This window comes from Stegostoma tigrinum, chromosome 15 (assembly GCF_030684315.1).
Source record: "Stegostoma tigrinum isolate sSteTig4 chromosome 15, sSteTig4.hap1, whole genome shotgun sequence".
Taxonomy (NCBI): domain Eukaryota; kingdom Metazoa; phylum Chordata; class Chondrichthyes; order Orectolobiformes; family Stegostomatidae; genus Stegostoma; species Stegostoma tigrinum.
In genome coordinates, this window is record NC_081368.1 from 65,540,149 (window position 1) to 65,560,782 (window position 20,634).

The 20,634-nt window shown below is 44.8% G+C and overlaps 1 protein-coding gene across 5 annotated transcripts in view; it reads right to left on the minus strand.

The window, feature by feature from the left end:
* The window catches only part of pls3 (plastin 3 (T isoform)), a 100,778-nt gene that overhangs the window by 9,951 nt on the left and 70,193 nt on the right, over positions 1–20,634 (minus strand). For all 5 annotated transcript variants that reach the window (XM_048544671.2, XM_048544673.2, XM_048544674.2 and 2 more), the window contains 4 exons: positions 19,913–20,055; positions 15,175–15,270; positions 2,153–2,348; positions 721–799 (listed from right to left, as the gene is read on the minus strand). In XM_048544671.2, the coding sequence (XP_048400628.1) occupies positions 721–799; positions 2,153–2,348; positions 15,175–15,270; positions 19,913–20,055 (514 nt within the window). The remainder of the gene's footprint in view (positions 1–720; positions 800–2,152; positions 2,349–15,174; positions 15,271–19,912; positions 20,056–20,634) is intronic.

Below are 20,634 nucleotides of genomic sequence, written 5' to 3' on the forward strand. Positions count from 1 at the left end.
TTCCCAGTTTTTGGAAATGTGTCAGAAAGAAAATAAAATGTGTTGAAGTGAATTAATGTCGTTGTCTCACTGTGTTGGTAGGCATTTTTTAAAAAAAAACTGATTTAAAGGGTTGTGGAAATGTGATACTTTTTCTTGGCATCAGCAATAGATGAGCCTCTGTTGATTCATTGACGAATTTACGCCCTAATGCACAATCTTACTCTAATTGACTGCCGCTTGGTCCAAAAGTAATTTGACTCTAATCAAATCACTGCAAGTTGGGAGGAGAGGCCTACTGACTAGTCAGCAGTAGCAAAGAATTGTTTTCTGGATCCAGCTCTTGGTTATTTCATGGGCTGCTTTCTAAACAGCTGCCACAGTGCCTTTAAGAACTGCTGTTAAGCCAGTGCAAGTGACCAAAGCATATGCAGCACTTGTTTTGTCTGCGTGCATCTCAATAGATGAATCTGGGTCCTAGGTATGTCGCAGTCACAAAAACATAAGACTGCAACTCAATTCAAGTGACCCTTTGCCTCAGCCTAAAAAAGGCCCCTGTGTGAAAAATGTATATTCATCGCTCCAATTTCAGTGCGACCTGCCTCCTGTCAAAAAAAATTAAAATTGGACACAGTCATCCTAATACTAATACTTGTGATTTCTAGTTCAATTCTCCATAAAACTAAAACAATTATTCATATGGTTTTTGAACAATATTTAGATGAAAATATTCCTTCTTACCTGTAAAGATGGTTAACTGCTGGATTTACACCTTGTGAATTCATCCAGTTGCGGAAGGTTCTTTCTTCACGAGTTTCACCTAAAATGTAAAAAGATGCAGCATTTTTAATCTGAGCAAAATTAATCATTTTCTTTTGAAGAAAATTCAGCACTCCCCACCAAACATCTTCCTGATTCTTCATACATATTCATTTTTGACAGCTCTCCAATCGGATAAGATGTTATTTTTGTTCCCAGAAGGTGGACAATATCAAGATGACTGCATATTGTTTGCCCCACCACAGGTACTTGGCAAAAGGAATAGGGAGTTTTTGATTGAGACATTGTGGAGTTTTCCCTCTTACACGTCAAGTTACATTATTCAAGAATTTCAAGCTGAACTGTGTAAAAGTGGACGCGATACAAAGATGCTGACTTACCCATAACATTGTTGCGTGTTCTTCTTTGTAGTAAAGTTCAGTAAACTTAGAGGTTGTATGAAGGTGGACAACCTTCTGGTTATTGGTGATAAAATAATGACAGTGTTGATGTGAACTAAGACACGTCGTCAAAATTCAACTCGAAGATGCCTCAGCAGTAGCTCAGACAATGAAGGTCACTCAGGTTTTACAAAAAAAACTGCTGGGATGGTCAATGCTTAGAACTTTCATGTACGTCATTTGCATGTACGTCACTTGCCATTTATCAAGGCAAGCCAAAATGTTGTTGCACAAGTTTTATGCATTGATCACCACAGCTGTATTTTTTTCTCCCCACCACTAACACTAGTTAATGCTAATATTGTTGAATTGTGAACTTACGGCCCCATTCCTTTGTTTTATATGGGGAGCCCGAGCCATTGGCGACTGACCCCATTCAATGTATAACAGGTCTAATACAAGTGAGGCTGTGTACAGTTGAATGCTGCTTTCACGTCAAGGCCAGTTAATTTCATTTCTGCCTCTGGCTTTCCACTTAAGCTCCCTTTATAGAAGCAGCTATTACCACCCCTGGGATCTGCCAACAAAGCACAAGACTGGAAACTTGCTTTAGACCTTCTGGTGTGAATCCAGAAGAATAAAAGTTAAATTAAGCTACCTGATGGCAAACCAAATGCCTTGGAACTGGCTCATTCTGTACCTGCTTGGCTTTACTGAATATGGACTTCAGTGTGAAATGAGTGACCTATCCAAAGACATCCATTTCCCACTGGCTGGTTATATTCAAATTATCCCTTACACTCCTAATAGCCCCATTTTTGAGGCGCTGGGGTAATAAGTTAAATTAATTTGTGAATTAACATTCTTAAAATTAGCCTGTGGAATAATCGAAATTCCAACAAACATTTCTTATTTTAAAAAAAGTTGGTAAAAATTAAGAGGCAAGGTGGATATCAAGATCTGGTACGCAGTCTGTCATTTTCAAGACATGAAATTCATTTTTGTGATTTTACCTTCCAGCAGACTCCAATCAATGTCTTGATTTTCGGGCTTCTGAAGGGCTGGATATTTATTGAATAGGTTGGCAACAAAAGCCAAGTTCAGTTTCGGGTTTCCTTGGACAACATCTCCTGGAGTGACAAACTGTCTGCAGCCCAGTTTGTCTGCCTCCTGCAACATGTACTCAGCTCGCTTCAGGTCATCCTTCTCCTACAAGAGAATTGAAAGAGCAGAAGCGTTGCTAGAGTGTGAGTCTATTACTGTTTGGTATTTCTCATCATTTATAGATGGCAATTTTACAAACTAGCATAAGGACATCCTTTGATTTTTTCTTTCCTCCCCTCAAGTTGTTCTCTCTTTTCTGGCATTGCTGATTATTTAAGGATCTAAGCGGTTGAAAGGGTAATTGCTGTTATAAAGACAGAGACATACATTAGGATATTGCCCCAGACACAGAATAAAGGGGATGTTGAATGATCCTGGAAAATAAGCAAGCATCATTTCTGTTATTTACCAAAATGTTCAGATACATCAGTTTCTTCTCTTTACCCAGAGAAAGAAAGAAAGGCACTGCTGATTAAATATTCGTCAACTGTCATTGGATTTTGTTATCTATTGATTTAAATAGTGATTTTAAAATACTGAAGTCAATATACATTAGAAAAAAAATTAAATGATTCAGTTACTTTATATTCTTTAACAATGGCTCCATTAAGTAAATGTACACTGTTGGAAATGTGTATTCAGGATCACTGCACAAACCAGAACAACAATGTTGGATAATTCTAAAACACACTCAGTCCAGAACTGGCCACTGTTTACATAAAAAAATGCTGGTTTCTGAGATACAAATATAATCAGTTATACATTAGAAAAGTGATCAGTGTTCAAGTGACTTTTGCCTGTAGGTGGTGCCAGAAACAACATTCTGCTGCCAAATGTTGTGTCTGTAAAAATCGACTGAACTCAAATTCTTAAAAGTATTCAGCACACAAAGGCACTGTGGTAATTTCCAGAACTGCAGACATATTCTTAAAAGGAGAAGTTGCAGGAAGTTCAAGGCATTAAGACAATGTCCAATCTCACAAAACTGCTGCTTGGTTCATATCAATTCACCATTTGCTTTGTCCAAATGGGGCCTTAGCCTCTTTTTTAAAAATAAATTTTCTCTTTCAGCTTTTCCAATGTTACATGCAGTTGCCAGAATGCTGGCTTATAACCCTTCACATTGAGCACTACGTTTGGATTCGGCAGGTCCTTTTACAGACAGGTGCCCTTCCTGTTAATGGCCTTTCCCATTTATCTGGGCTGGCACTGATATTTGCTTATTGGGATCAGTGGCTACATTCCAAATAGAATCTCCTCCTACCTCTTATTTTCAAATAACCTGCTGGACTGGTGAACTAATTGCCTGTTAATTACCAGACTTTATTTTGGAGGGGCGAATTTAACAGTGTGTGCGCCTCAACTAGAAAAATAATAACCTCTCCCATCTTTGGCACATGAGCATTGATGGTAAAACTAGGATTTTTCTTGCCTATTCCAAATTAAACTGGAAGTGGTTGTAGTGGAAAGTCACTTTTAACGACCTGCTGCAGTTGCTTTGACATACACCCAGTGTTGTTTGGAAGGGGCTTCCAGGATTTAGATCCAACAGCAGCAAGGAAACAACACTCTCATTCGACATCACAATGATGTGGGGCTTGGAAAGGTACTTGCAGGAGGTGGTGTTCCCATGCATCTGCGGTCCTCTCTCTGTTAGGGGTCACAGGTTTGGAAGGTGCTGTTGAAGCAAGTTTGCCGAGTTCTGTTGTGTATCATGTATTCGGCTGCCATTGTGCTGGAGTTGAATGGAGCCAGTGTTTAAGGTTGTTGATTTAGTGCCAATCACAAGGATGGCTTTTTCCTGAATGGTGTTGAGCTTCTTGAGTATGACTGGAGCTGCACTCATCCAGACAAGTCAGGAGTATTCTAACGCACTCCTGACTTGCACGTTGTATTGGTGGGCAGGCTTTGGGTAGTCAGGAGTTGAGCTGTAGATTTTTGAGCCTTTTAGTATTCTTTTCCTTTCCATTTTGTCTGTCTTTCCTTAAATTTAACCTTTCATTCCCTCTATTTCTCTTTCTGCAACCAATTTAACTGCATCACAGCCATTCCTTTCCATAGAAAAAGGGAGGACAGGGGCAAGAGGTGGTCATTCGGCCCTTTGAGTCTGCCCTGGCATTCTTCACGATCATGGCTGATCAGCCAACTCAACAGTCTAATCCTGCTTTCTTCCCATAACCTTTTTTTATCCCATTTGCCCAAGTGCTATATCTAGTCGCTTCTTGAATATATTCAATGTTTTGGCATCAACTACTTCCTGTGATAATGAATTCCACAGGCCCAGTCTTTGGGTGAAGAAACGTCTCATCCCCATCCTAAATGATCTACTCCAAATCTTCATGCTGTGATCCCTGGTTCCGGGAACTCCCACCATTGGGAACATCCTCCCTGCATCTACCCAGTCTAGTCCTGTTAGAATTTTATAAGTCTCTACAAGATCAACCTCATTCATCTGAACTCCAGTGAAAACATCCTAACCTAGTCATTTGCTCCTCATATGTCAGGCCAGCCATCCACCTTTGCTGCACTCCCTCGAGAGCAAGAGCATCCTTTCTCAGAAAATGATACTAAAATTGCACACAATATTCCAGGTCTGGTCTCAGCAAGGCCATGGAGAACCGCAACAACACATCCCTGCTCCAGCACCTAAAACCTCTCGCAATGAAGGTAAACATACCATTTGCCTTCTTTACCACCTGCTGCACCTGCATATCTGCCCTCAGTGATCAGTGCTCAAGGACACCTAGGTCCCACTGTACACTCTCCCCTCTCAATTTACAGCCTTTCCAGCAGAAATGTGCCTTCTTGTTGTTGCTTTATTTCTTTCCTGATCCTTCAATTTCAACTTTAACCAATCCCTGTATATTTCACCAAGGTCCCAGATACTGGGGTACCATGGTCACCGTCTCTCACCTCTATCAAGTAGTAGCACATTTCACCAAAAAAAAAATCAGATGAAGGGAGCAAGTCAGGAAGTACCCGCACTCCAACAAAATCTGACCCAAATGAGGTGGAGGTGCATTATCCTCATCTTAGCAACCAAAACGCAGGCTGCAATGCTCCCGTTAAACACAGGTACCAGGAGTTTGGCTTTTTGGGATCACTCCACCAGCCAAACCCTTTTATTCGAACAGCAGTATTAGATTCTTCTTCCACCAGTGCGTTACAATAACAAATACCCAAATTATTCAACAAGCCAGGCAGTAATGGGGGGGTGGGGGGGTGGAGATATCTCTCGAAGACAATCATGTCTTCCTTGAGGTGAGGAAACCAACATTACATACAAGTGACTTCTACTATCCTATTCTCTGGCCCCTTCTCCAGTCACCAGCCTCCCATGTTTTAACTGCATGTTTCACTCACCTAATAATGCAGCTCCCTGACTTAATCCATACCTTCACTGTAATAAACCCAGGATTCTCTCCAACTTCCAGTTAATACTCACCCTGCTGTTCTCTCCACATTACCTCATTCTTGATCTAGACATGCAATCCTGGTGTCAGTCCCCATTCACTTTCTTTCCTCCAAACCTCAACTCAAATCTCTACTTAACATCAATGGTAATGAGATACTCTAATCTCTATGAATAGTTGATCTTGTAAGAGGGGAGTCCAAAAGATTGAAGTTTGAAAAAAACAAATTTGCAATTAGTCCTAGGAGGTGTTCTCAAAAAAAAGAAAAATGGGTGGTTGAATGTGGCAGCCATTGCAATGGAGATTGTCAGTAACATTAAATTTTGTTATCATTTGATTTTAATAATTCTTGGTTTTGTAGATTGGCTGAGATTCTGTGGTTGATTCCTTTTGATCGACATGAAATTCCAGTATTCAGGGTAAGGTAGAGTCCTTGGTCATCTTATTTCCTTTTACCTGGTTTGGTCACTTGTTGGCTTCTGGCACCAAGAGTGCAAAGCGTTACCAGGGAATAGCAGACCTTCACAGCACTAACGCATGATGCAGGTTGAGAACACATGGCTACCAAAGTCCACTGGCTCATACCACAATGTCAGTCCCATCAGCACACTACAGTAGAGTTGAAACCCGCTTCATAACCTCAGACCTCGTATGATCGTTAAACAGAAATCATGTACAATATTTCTGCTGTTTGAGCTATAACCTGCAGAGGAGCTGCTTTCTGTGGAGCAGTACATCAGTGCCTCATTATTTTTGTAGTCAAAAGAGGTCGTAGTCCATTCTGTTTTGACTCATCTCTTCCCCTCTAAAAAGGGATTTTGTTTGAATTTCTCTTCAACGTGACATTCCTTGGTCTGATCCAAGACCATGACACAAACCTGGAGACATGTATTTAGATTTCAGAAGGTATTGGGAGGCATTTCAGAACTCTCAATACCACAAAAGGCTTTTATGCAAAATCACAGGTTATGATGTAGGGTACAACATACCAAAAGGACAGCATATCAGTTAGGAACAATGAATTGAATGTGCAGGCATATACAAATCTAAAAATGACCCATAACACATGATAAATGGTGTGTCACAGGAATCAATGAGTTTGAACTCGATTATTTATTTCAACAATTTGAATGAAGGGGCCAAATGTACGACATCTAAATCTGCTGACAACACAAAGATCGATAGGAAATACAGCAGTAAAGTGGATGTTAGGAAACCACAATGGGATATAATGGCTAATTCAGTCAGCATTTGCTAAAGAGCATGAACTGCGGGCAAACAAATGTGTATACTTTGGGAGGAAGATTAGAAACGCAGTATTTTGTTCAAGTAGAAAGAGGTTTCAGAACTCTTAAGAACGCAGAGATCTGGGTGATGTGGTTCACGGATCATAAAAGATACAACACACTAATTATACGAACTTAGGAGGAGCAGGCCATTCAGTCTAGAGCCTTTTTCACCATTGACTGATCATCTACCTCAACACCATATTCCCAAACTATCCCCATATGCCGATGTTAGTAATAACTAGAATCTATCAATCAATCTCTGTTTTGAAGTTACATAATGACTGAAACTGAATGCTGAAGGGCTGTGGCATCTCAAAGGCATGCCACCCTGAGCGAAGAGGTCCCACCTCATCTCAATCCTAAATGGTTTACCTCTTATTCTGAGATTGGGTCTCCATGTCTAGGCCCCACAGCCTGGGGAAACAGACAACTGGTCTATTCCTTCAACAATTTTTAGGACGAAGAGATCTCATTCCTCTTACACTCCGAATGAGACTGCGCTTGTAACTCCAAAAGTCAGACAGTTCCACCATCCCAGGAATCAGTCTGGTGAATCTTTCATGTACTTCCTCTATTGCAAGTATTCTCTTCATTGGGAAGGCTCTTGTGGCATGGTGGTAGCATCCCTACCTCGGTGCCAGGAGGCTTGGATCCAAATCCCACTTGTTCCAGGAGGTATCATAACATCACTGACCTACTGTTCACGGTGTGCAGTTCTACTCCCCTTATTCAAACTTTTGAATCAGGGGCACGATTGCTCTGTTACCAACAGATTATCTCCGATTTGAAGAACAGGATATATACTCTGTTTGGATGGTGCTAAGAAACATTATGGGCAGGGATCATTGGCAGAAGTGGCTTGCAGACCACCAAATACTTGTGGTAATGTAGGGCATGTTAATCCTAACCCTATTGTTTAAGAAAATGGGAGAGAGAGAAAACCAGGAGTTGCACATTGATCAGAAATACTAAGAACTGCTGATGTTGGAGTCAGAGATAACAGTGTGGAGCTGGAGGAACACGGCAGGCCAGCGAGCGGTCGAGGAACAGGAAAGCTGACATTTCTTCTGAAGTGTCCCGAACCGAAACATCAGCTTTCCTGTTCCCCTGATGCTACCTGGCCTGCTGTATTCCTCCAGCTCCCCACTGTTATCGCGGCACATTGATCAGTCTGGCATTGGCTGCAGTAAAAATGTTGCAATCTGTACACATTATGTGATTCTTGAATATTTTAAAACAGAAGAAATTTCCTGTGGAGTAGAATCAACATGCATGAATGAAGGGGAAATCACATTACTCAAATCTGATTTTTTTTTAAGTTTTGAGGATGGTACTAGCAGAGTCAATAGAGGGGGATCCAGGTGAGTGCTGTGTCTTTGGATCCTCAATGTTTTTGATAGAGTCACATACATGAGAGTAGTTCACAAAACTTACAAGTCTGGGTTCGGGGCTAATGTTGACATGGATCGGGGATATGATTTAACTATCAGAAAGCAGAAAATAGGAATAAATGGGTCATTTTTGGATTAGCAAGCTGTGACACTGTAACGATCATTGCTTGACACTGGCCTGTTCCCGATCTATATCAATGATTTGGATTTTAAGATAATACTTCCAAGTCTACCAGTCACACAACTTGGTGGGAATGAGATTTGAAGAGTATACAAAGAGGCCAAGATAACAAAGTGTGGAGCTGGATGAACACAGCAGGCCAAGCAGCATCTCAGGAGCACAAAAGCTGACGTTTCGGGCCTGGACCCTTCAGAGAGGGGGATGGGGAGGGGGAACTGGAATAAATGGGGGGGGGGGGGGGGCGGACCGAAGACGGAGAGAAGAAGATAGATAGAGAGGAGAGTAAAAGGTGAGATAGGGAGGGGATAGGTCAGTCCAGGGAAGACAGACAGGTCAAGGAGGCGGGATGAGGTGGTAGGTAGGAAGGAAATGGAGGTGCGGCTTGAGGTGGGAGGAAGGGATGGGTGAGAGCAAGAACAGGTTACGGAAGCGGAGACAGGCTTGGCAGGTTTTGGGATGCTGTGTGTGTGTGTGTGTGTGTGTGTGGGGGGGGGGGGAGAGGGAGGGGAAGAACTGGGCTGGTTTTGGGATGCAGTGGGGGAGGGGAGATTTTGAAGCTTGTGAAGTCCACATTGATACCATTGGGCTGCAGGGTTCCCAAGCGGACTAGGAGTTGCTGTTCTTGCAACCTTCGGGTGGCATCATTGTGGCACTGCAGGAGGCCCATGATGGACATATCGACTGAGGAATGGGAGGTGGAATTAAAATGGTTCGCAACTGGGAGGTGCAGTTGTTTGTCGTGAACCCAGCAGAGGTGTTCTGCAAAGCGGTCCCCAAGCCTCCGCTTGGTTTCCCCAATGTAGAGGAAGCCACACCGGGTACAATGGATACAATATACCACATGTGCAGGTGAACATCTGCTTGATAAGGAAGGTCATCTTGGGGCCTGGGAGAGGGGTGAGGGAGGTGGGGTGTAGGCAAGTGTAGCACTTCCTGCGGTTGCAGGGGAAGGTGCCAGGTGTGGTGGGGTTGGAGTGGAATGTGGAGCAGACAAGGGAGTCGCGGACAGAGAGGCCTCTCCAGAAGGCAGACAAGGGTGGGAAGGTCGGATTGTAGATGGCGGAAGTGTTGGAGGATGATGCGTTGTATCCGGAGGTTGGTGTGGTAGTATGAGAGAACGAGGGGGATCCTCTAGGGGCAGTTGTGGCAGGGGTGAGGTTTGAGGGATGTGTTCCGGGAAACGTGGGAGACGCAGTCAAGGGCATTCTCGACCACTGTGGAGGGAAAGTTGCGGTCCTGGAAGAATGTGGACATCTGGTATGTGCAGGAGTGGAATGCCTCATCCTGGGAGCAGATGCGGCGGAGGCTGAGGAATTGGGAATAGGGGATGGAATTTTTGCAGGAGGGTGGGTGGGAGGTGTAGTATTCTAGGTAGCTGTGGGAGTCAGTGGGCTTAAAATGGACATCAGTTTCTAGCTGGTTACCTGAGACAGAGACTGAGGTGTCCAGGAAGGTGAGGGATGTTTCGGAGATGGCCCAGGTGAACTTGAGGTTGGGGTGGAAGGTGTTGGTGAAGAAGTTGATGAACTGTTCGAGCTCCTCTGGGGAGCAAGTGGCGGCGCCGATACAGTCATCAATGTAATGGAGGAAGAGGTGGGGTTTGGGGCCTGTGTAGGTGCGGAAGAGGGACTGTTCAGTATACAGAGAGGCTTTGAGAGGATTTAGACAGCGTGTGAGTTGGTGAGAAAGCAAGGCAGATGGAATATTATGTGGATAAGTGACAGTGATCTACTCTGGTAAGGAGAACAGTGGTGCAGAATACTTCTTTAAATGCTGAGAGATAGAAAGTGTTGATTACAAAAGGGCCCTAGGTACCCATGTTTATAAGTCTTGAAAGAAAGCATGAAGGTGCAGCAAGCAATTTGGAAGGCAAATAAGCTTTTATTGTGAGAGGACCTGAGTGCTGTGCAAGGATATCTTCCTTCAGTTTGCATGGACAACAGATGAGACAACACCTGTTCTTAATAAAATGAGAGGCTGGATGAACACAGCAGGCCAAGCAGCATCTCAGGAGCACAAAAGCTGACGTTTCGGGCCTGGACCCTTCAGAGAGGGGGATGGGGTGAGGGTTCTGGAATAAATAGGGAGAGGGGGGTGGCGGACCGAAGATGGAGAGAAAAGAGGATAGGTGGAGAGAGTATAGGTGGGGAGGTAGGGAGGGGATAGGTCAGTCCAGGGAAGACGGACAGGTCAAGGAGGTGGGATGAGGTTAGCAGGTAGGAAATGGAGGTGCAGCTTGGGGTGGGAGGAAGGGATGGGTGAGAGGAAGAACAGCTAATGGAGGCGGACACAGGTTGGACTGGTTTGAGGATGCAGTGGGTGGAGGAGGAAGAGCTGGGCTGGTTGTGTGGTGCAGTGGGGGGGGGGGGGGGGGGGGAGAAAAGAGACGAACTGGGCTGGTTTAGGGATGCGGTGGGGGAAGGGGAGATTTTGAAGCTGGTGAAGTCCACATTGATACCATTGGGCTGCAGGGTTCCCAAGCGGAATATGAGTTGCTGTTCCTGCAACCTTCAGGTGGCATCATTGTGGCACTGCAGGAGGCCCATGATGGACATGTCATCTGAAGAATGGGAGGGGGAGTGGAAATGGTTTGCGACTGGGAGGTGCAGTTGTTTGTTGCGAACCGAGCGGAGGTGTTCTGCAAAGCGGTCCCCAAGCCTCCGCTTGGTTTCCCCGATGTAGAGGGTGCCACACCGGGTACAGTGGATGCAGTATACCACATTAAGCAGAGGTTCACCTGCACATCTGCCAATGTGGAATGTCATCTTGGGGCCTGGGATAGGGGTGAGGGAGGTTGTGTGGGGGCAAGTGTAGCATTTCCTGCGGTTGCAGGGGAAGGTGCCGGGTGTGGTGGGGTTGGAGGGCAGTGTGGAGCGAACAAGGGAGTCACGGAGAGAGTGGTCTCTCCGGAAAGCAGACAGGGGTGGGGATGGAAAAATGTCTTGGGTGGTGGGGTCGGATTGTAGATGGCGGAAGTGTCGGAGGATGATGCGTTGTATTCCGGAGGTTGGTGGGGTGGTATGTGAGAATGAGGGGGATCCTCTTTGGGCGGTTGTGGCGTGGGCGGGGTGTGAAGGACGTGTTGCGGGAAACGCGGTCAAGGGCATTCTCGATCACTGTGTGGGGAAAGTTGCGGTCCTTGAAGAACTTGGGCATCTGGGATGTGCGGGAGTGGAATGTCTTATCGTGGGAGCAGATGCGGCAGAGGCGGAGGAATTGGGAATAGGGGATGGAATTTTTGCAAGAGGGTGGGTGGGAGGAGGTGTATTCTAGGTAGCTGTGGGAGTCGGTGGGCTTGAAATGGACATCAGTTACAAGCTGGTTGCCTGAGATGGAGACTTGAGAGATCCAGGAAGGTGAGGGATGTGCTGGAGATGGCCCAGGTGAACTGAAGGTTGGGGTGGAAGGTGTTGGTGAAGTGGATGAACTGTTCGAGCTCCTCTGGGGAGCAAGAGGCGGCGCCGATACAGTCATCAATGTAGCAGAGGAAGAGGTGGGGTTTGGGGCCTGTGTAGGTGCGGAAGAGGGACTGTTCCACGTAACCTACAAAGAGGCAGGCATAGCTGGGGCCCGTGCGGGTGCCCATAGCCACCCACTTAGTCTGTAGGAAGTGGGCGGAGTCGAAAGAGAAGTTGTTGAGGGCGAGGACGAGTTCGGCTAGGCGGATGAGGGTGTCGGTTGGAGGGGGGGGACTGCTCGGGCCTGCAGGACAGGAAGAAGCGGAGGGCCTTGAGGCCATCTGCATGCGGAATCCAGGTGTATAGGGACTGGACGTCCATGGTGAAGATGAGGTGTTGGGGGCCAGGGAATTGGAAGTCCTGGAGGAGGTGGAGGGCGTGGGTTGTGTTATGGATGTAGGTGGGGAGTTCCTGGACCAAAGGGGAGAAAATGGAGTCTAGATAGGTGGAGATGAGTTCGGTGGGGCAGGAGCAGGCTGAGCCGGTGGGTCGGCCAGGGCAGGCAGGTTTGTGGATTTTGGGAAGGAGATAGAAACGGGCCGTGCGGGGGTTGGGGAACAATGAGGTTGGAGGCTGTGGGTGGGAGATCCCCTGAGGTGATGAGGTCATGAATGGTGTTGGAGATGATGGTTTGGTGCTCGGGTGTGGGGTCATGATCGAGGGGGCAGTAGGAGGTGGTGTCGGAGAGTTGGCGTCTGGCCTCAGCGATGTAGAGGTCAGTGCGCCATACTGTTCTTACTATCTTCTTACGAGGGAGATCAGTTTGTACAAATAGTTTGTGTGGAGGACTAATTAGGAGAAGAGTTTGTTCTGGAAGCAAAATGTAAATACACATCTGGGTGACTTACATTACATATAAAAATGGCTTGCAAGTGACCATCTTGGTCAGAGAACAAAGTACAAAGTACAACAAAGAAAATCACGGTCCAGGAACAGGTCCTTCATGCCTCCAAGCTCACACCCATATGCTGCCCGTTACAACTAAAACCCCCTACCCTTGCAAGGACTGTATCCCTCTATTCCCATCCTATTCATGCATTTGTCAAGATGCCCTTTAAAGTCACTATCATATCTGCTTCCACTAATTCCCCCGGCAGCGAGTTCCAGGCACCCACCAGACTCTTTAAAAAACATTGCCTCATACATCACCTTTAAACCTTGCCCCTCACACTTTAAACCTGTGCCCCCTAGCGACTGACTCTTTGACTCTGTGAGAAAGCTTCTCACTGTCCACTTTATCCTTGCCCTTCATAGTCTTGTAGACCTCTATTAGGTCAACCAGCAATCTCTGTCGTTCCAATGAGAAAGACCCAAGTTTCTCTAACATCTCCTCATAACTGTCTCCATACCAGGCAACATCCTGGTAAATCTTTTCTGTATCCTCTCCAAAGCCACCACTTCCTTCTGGCAGTGGGGTGACCAGAATTGAACACAATGTTCCAATCACGGCCTAACTAAGGTTCTATAAATCTGCAATATTCCTGACAATTTTTTAAAATCAATGCCCCGGCTGATGAAGGCAAGCATGCCATATGCCTTGTTGACGACCTTCCCCACCCGTGCTGCCACTTAGTGACCTGTGTACCTGTACACCCAGATCTATCTGCTATTAGTGTTCTTAAAGGGATCTGCTACTTGCTGATATTTTCCATCTGGACTAGACCTTCCAAAATGCATTACCTCACAGTTTTCTGGATCAAACTCCATCTGCCATCTCTCTGCCCAAGTCACCAACCGTTTCACTGTGGGAGGGCAAGAGGCTGTAGCTGACAAACCAAGTCCAGGAACTCTGGAGGAATGGTGTTTTTGTGATAATCAGGTGATCATCTAAAATTTGATACCAAACCACATGATAGGGGAACAGGTACCAAAATCTTGATTAAAAGGAGGTTGTCTTGGAGGATGTACAAGAGACAGATAAGCAGAGGGGTGTAATGGAGGTGCTACCTAGCTGAATGCTGTTGCTGCAAAAGGAAAATGGCAAATGCACAATCATTCAATTTCAATCACTGCCTTTCCTGCCCCAAATTATACCTTCCCAATCATCAGATACCTTCCAAATTCCATTTCAAAATCATAAAAACAGCCAAACAGAAATGAGTTTTAAAACTTTCTTACTGTCTTGGTTGAGGTGACCCAACAAAAGCATGTAACAACTATGTTAAAGGTGAATAAATACTTTTTTTCAGAGGCTGTGAGAACACGAACAGGACAAGTCAATCACTCTGACGCAAGTAACATTAAAATACTTGAACGTATGGTTCACTGTTTTTAAATAGTTATTTCATTCTCTAAGGAAACCTATTTTGGAAAAGTTTGCTCTACAAGGAACTGTTCCATCATCAGTCTCAAGTACATCTGAAGAAAATCCCATCAACAGTAGGCCAACTTCAGGATACCAATAACAATACAGCTGATTTCTGACCTTACTAACCTCAATTCAATTCTACAAGTAGCATCCCATTTCAAGACGATGCCCATCAGGACTGTGATCAAATACACAGCAATGTGTTTTAATGACTAGAAAAATCTGGATTTGTCATGCTTCAAAGATTATTTTGTTTATTTGTTCATTAGGTATTTGTTTGGCCCAGGAAGCCCAAAGAAACTCTCTTGCACTTAAGGTAAGGCCAAGAGATCTTTTGAGCCTACCCAAGGCGGTAATCCGGATGTCAGTCCAAAATGCTCCCTCTGTCGTGCACCTGTACATCAGCGTAGGAGTCCCTCTCTCCTCCTCAGTACAGCTACTCTTTGCCAAGAAGAGGATCTCATACTTCACAGTATACAATGAAAACCAAAACATCCTTACACAAGTATTCTAAGCTGATAAAAACAAATTAAAAAGCTGATGAAATATTTCCTTCTGCGTTTTCATTGCATAAATAAAGTTGATTTCAACAGGCTTTACCTATTTGTCCTTGAACCTAAACAGGATGTATTTTCAGATGTTAGAATGAGAATTCAAGAGGTGTTAACTGTCTGATCAGATAAGCAAACCTTCCAAGATGTTAGAATGCCTTAAATTTTGTCAAAATACCTTTCCTAGGGCCCTTATTTCAAGTCGAATCAACAAATCACTCATTAAGACATGTACTTGCATAATGTAAGACTGTAATAATTTGTGTCACGGAATTGTCACCAGATTTTTGGAAATGAGTTTCTGTTTAGAACATTATACTAAGTTTTCACTGGTACTTACATTCAAGCCCCACATGTTGATGTCAATACGTGGTTCACCTTCTTTATTGCCTTTTGGTGAAATCTGATTCAAGAGGTGGAAGTAAGCCCTTGAATCCTGCAAGCAAATAACATAGGTCACAAAGATCATTCGCAGTGCAAGTGGATACACTGAAGTAGTGACAAGATGACTTAAAGTGATGCCACTTATTACATGATGAAATTTGCCACGATGAATTTGCACATATTCAGGATCAGGTTGTCCCAAAGTGCTTCACAATTATTAATGCACCTAATTCAAGAAACACAGCAGAAATTCACAGACAGCAAGCTTGCACAAATAGCAATGTGTGTTAATGACCATGAAGTATACCATTAAGTAATGGTTCAGGGATTTCCCCCCAACCCCAGTGGAGGAGTGTGTTTATTTGACTAGGATACCCGAGAGGATTTCTTTACACTTTACACCTTACACAGTGAGTGATGTTATCTGATCTTTGCAGCCCACCAGAGAAGGCAGTCTTTGATCTTGTTTAAATGTCTCATAATCGGTCAATAAAAGGTATATAAAACAAATGGCACAGACTACAGTGAGGTACTTGAACCCACAAACATCAAGCCAGAGCTGCCATCTCTTCTATCAGGTCAAGCTGAAACTATTCAAAATTTAGATCAGAGAAAATGGGAACTGCAGATGCTGGAGAATCCAAGATAACAAAGTGTGGAGCTGGATGAACACAGCAGGCCAAGCAGCATCTCAGGAGCACAAAAGCTGACGTTTCGGGCCTAGACCCCTCAGAGAGGGGGATGGGAAGAGGGTTCTGAAATAAATAGGGAGGCGGGGGGGGGGGGGCAGACTGAAGATGGATCCCCCTTGGTCCAGGAACACCCCACCTACGTCCGTGACACCACCAACACCCTCCACCTCCTCCTGAACTTCCAATTCCCTAGTCCCCAACACCTCAATTTCACCATGGACATCCAGTCCCTATACACCTGCATTCCTCATGCAGATGGCCTCAAAGCCCTCCGCTTCTTCCTGTCCCGCAGGCCCAACCAGACCCCCTCCACTGACACCCTCATCCGCCTAGACGAACTCGTCCTCACCCTCAACAACTTCTCTTTCGATTCCTCCAACTTCCTACAGACAAAGGGGGTGGCCATAGGTACCAAACTATGCCTGCATCTTTGTAGGTTATGTGGAACAGTCCCTCTTCCGCTCCTACACTGGATCCAAACCCCACCTCCTCCTCTGTTACATTGATGACTGTATCGGCGCTGCCTCTTGCTCCCAAGAGGAGCTCGAACAGTTCATCCACTTCACCAGCACCTTCCACCCCAACCTCAAGTTCACCTGGGTCATCTCCAATACATCCCTCACCTTCCTGGACCTCTGTCTCCATCTCAGGCAACCAGCTAGAAACTGATGTCCATTTCAAGCCCACCGACTCCCATAGCTGCCTAGAATACACCTCCTCTCACCCACCGTATTGCAAAAGTTCCAGCCCATTTTTTCAATTCCTTCGCCTCCGACACATCTGCTCCCAGGATGAGGTATTCCACTCCCACACATACCAGATGTCCGCATTCTTCAAGGGCCACAAATACCCCCCCGCAGTGGTCAAGTACACCCTCGAGCGTGTCTCCCACATTTCCCGTGACACATCCCTCACACCCCGCCCCAGCAATAACCGCCCAAAGAGAATCCCCCTAGTCCTCACATACCACCCCACCAACCTCCGACACTTCCGCCATCTACAATCTGACCCCACCACCCAAGACATTTTTCCATCCCCACCCTTGTCTGCCTTCCGGAGAGACCTCTCTCTCCCCGTGACTCCCTTCCAAGCCCACCACACCCTGCATCTTCCCTTGCAACTGCAGGAAGTGCTACACTCGCATCCACACCACCTCCCTCACCCCCATCCCAGGCACCAAGATGACTTTCCATATCAAGCAGATGTTCACCTGCACATCCGCCATTGTGGTATGCGGTATCCACTGTACCTGCTGTGGCTTCCTCTACATTGGGGAAACCAAGCAGAGGCTTGGGGACCGCTTTGCAGAACACCTCTGCTCAGTTCGCAATAAACAACTGCACCTCCCAGTCGCAAACCATTTTAACTCCCCCTCCCATTCCTAAGATGACATGACCATCCTGGGCCTCCTGCAGTGCCTCAATGATGCCACCCGAAGGTTGCAGGAACAGCAACTCATGTTCCGCTTGGGAACCCTGTGGCTTAATGGTATCAATGTGGACTTCACAAGCTTCAAAATCTCCTCTTCCGCCACTGCATCCCAAAACCAGCCCAGCTTATCCCCACCACCCTAACCTGTTCTTCCTCTGTCCTATCCCCTCCTCCCACCTCAAGCCGCACCTCTATTTCCCACCTGCTAACCTCATCCCGCCTCCTTGACCTATCCCTCCCTATGCCCCCACCTATCTTTTCCTCTATCCATCTTTGGTTCGCCTCCCCCCCCCCACCCTTCCCTATTTATTCCAGAACGGTCTCCCCATCCCCCTCTCTGATGAAGGGTCTAGACCCGAAATGTCAGTTTTTGTGCTCCTGAGATGCTGCTTGGCCTGCTGTGTTCATCCAGCTTCACACTTTGTTGTCTAGTATTCAAAATTTAGTTTTTTGGAGCAAGGAGGACATTGCAGGTAAAATCCAGGCCAAAGTCTCATTGAGCATGAGTTAGTGGTCCAAAATCATCATGGGAAGTCAATGACCAACTCCAAGAAAACATCTGAACAGGTGCAACCAGAATGACATTTACCAACCGTAAGGTCGCAGTGCTGTCTTCTTAATCCTAAGAAGTTTGCAAACAAAAATAAAAACAACCAAAAAAAAATCAGTGTTTAATTAAAGATGTCTTTCTAATAATCACTAGCCTCAATCCTCTGGCAGCAATCACAGTTAGAGAGACTAGGTACAGGGTAGCTTTTTTTTGACAGCTAGCCAGATGCTTAATTCCTCTAACTTCCCTGGTTAACTATTCTGGCAAGATGGTCATAACACTCTGAAATCTCCACATCTAAAATCAGGATTGGGAACTTTCTCCCAGAGGATTCAATGGGTTGGTGAAACAGTCCATTGGAAGCTTCAGCTTCCTGGGCAATTCCCAGGGAGTCAGCTACAGCAAGACTGCCACATGGCCCTGACACACAACTCCAGTCCACACTGCTGTAATGACCATCTTCCTATTGGGAGATCCAAACCGTAAGATATGGTATAATGGCTATTAATTTGTTCGCTCATCCATCAGCAAGAAAAACATTCAATAGCAATACATAGAGTCAGACAGTGGAATCAAAAACTCAAATCATTTCAAGGTATCGATTGCAGACCGTGATGGGACACAGGCTGGAAGTGGAGAAGTTATAAATGGTTACAATAAGGCGTTGAAAGCTTAATACTTTGCTAATCAGAGGATAACATAATTGGCTAAGGAGCCAGAGGGAAACAAGAGAAGAGTTTTTAAAAAACACTAATTTATCAGTTCCTTCAAAGTGACATCTTCTGGATACTGGCCCTCCTATCATCTACTCTAACAAAAACATTCACAGTTGATTATCTGTGGCGTTTGAGAAAAGGATCAAATTATGTGGACACAGTATCACAGATGTTCTTAAGAAATACAGCTAGGAAAGAAGTACTAATTCTAAACACTGCTGTTGTCAGAACATACATTAAAAACAGTACCCAGTCTGCAAAATGTTTGTACATTTTATCCAGGTGTCTGAGCACTATTAAATGCAGGTGGATTTCTAGCAAATTGGTGGCAGAGTAGGATGCTCCAGCCAGAGCTGCTCTGCTCCTCCCATTCTTTACCTTTTGCTCTTTTCTGGAGTTTTTACCCCCCCACTCCCGAAAAAAAAACACAACTTCTTAATGGAGAATGGTGGGGAAACGGAGGCAGAGTGCTGGACCTGGGCTACTGCAGACTGGAGGCGAACCCTCGAGTTTAGAAGCCTGGGTCCCATCTGGAGGCTAGGCACTGGCGTGGACTTGGGTGAAAGGGACTATAGTGAGTGTAATTTTTTTTTTCAAAAAAGCGCTTTTCATTCTTATGCTGGACTTTTAATCATTATTCTTTCAATTGTGTACAAATACTTGTGTATCTGTACCTAGGTATCTTGTACCTGAGATGGCGCCATAAGTGGCGATACTACAAACTTTTCGCTGCACTCATTTGAGACAATGAAGCTAATTCAATTCATTTCCTGTGTGAAAAAAAATCAAAACATAGAACATAGAACATAGAACAGTACAGCACAGAACAGGCCCTTCAGCCATGCTTACAAAGAACAAAATTTGTTCTAAAATTGTACCTTCCACAGCACATTATTACATCTTCAGTTCTCAAACTTTTCTCTCTATGGTATGCCAACCAAAATAATTATGATAAAAAAAATCTTTGGTCACCTCCCAAGTTTCACTAAACCATAACCAACACTAATTAATCAAAGAACTCTGCAAGCAAGGCAATTTCAAAAGCTTCAATATTTAATCAAAGATACATGCACTATGGTTAGAGAATTCAGATATTATAATTACTAACTCAATGAAACATAAGTGACTTTACTGTAAAATCTACACCCCAAATAATTACTTCAATTAAATTGAGTAATAATAATCAGCAGATTAGCACTTGCACCAAAAAAAATTAATAATTGCAATTGCTGTTGATCCCAACCTGAAAACAATTAACCCAGAAAAGGATTATTTTCCACTTCTTCATTCTGCAATTGCATATACCTTAATATCAGAGTGGAAATTGCTGATTTTTTGGCAGCCTGCATTCTCCAAATGGTAATTCGCCCACCGTAACAGCAGCTCCTCTGGAGATAACTTCATCAGATCCTCCAGGCTCTCTCCATCACGAAGCAAAGCAACGAGGGCTGAAGCAAGCAGATTCCAATTAAAATCAAGAAACTCGTTCTCTAATGAGCATCATTCTTTTGGTTTCAAACGAATGCCAAATACTGGCACATAAAAACTCAACATCAGAATGGAGACAATATTCTACATCAACATTTCCAGTGATGCTCCCTCCAACTTTTGTTGACAGTACGCTCTGCAGCAAATCAGGACACGAGATCGCTATGTCGCATTGTGTGTTCACATTTCAAATCATAACAGTGTTTGTGCAATAACCTGTTCAGTGGCTGAGAGATATGTTGGAATCATTGCACAGTTGTATCCCAGGAAACTGATTGCTAGATATTAAACAAAAAACACCAAGGTCCATTTCCTTCCTTCGCAACTCACCTGATCACCAGTCACATGGCAAGCGGTTACCTGAACACAGCAACCTCTCTCCACTAGATCGACCACAACACACCCAGGCACAAGGCAATGAAATTTCAAATAGTAGAACAATCGTGGAGACCCAGGCAGAGTGGATGATATGTCCTGTTAGGGAGCTTGCCAAATTCAGTACTGTACATTTGACTGAGTTCAACATCTAGTTCTCTGGG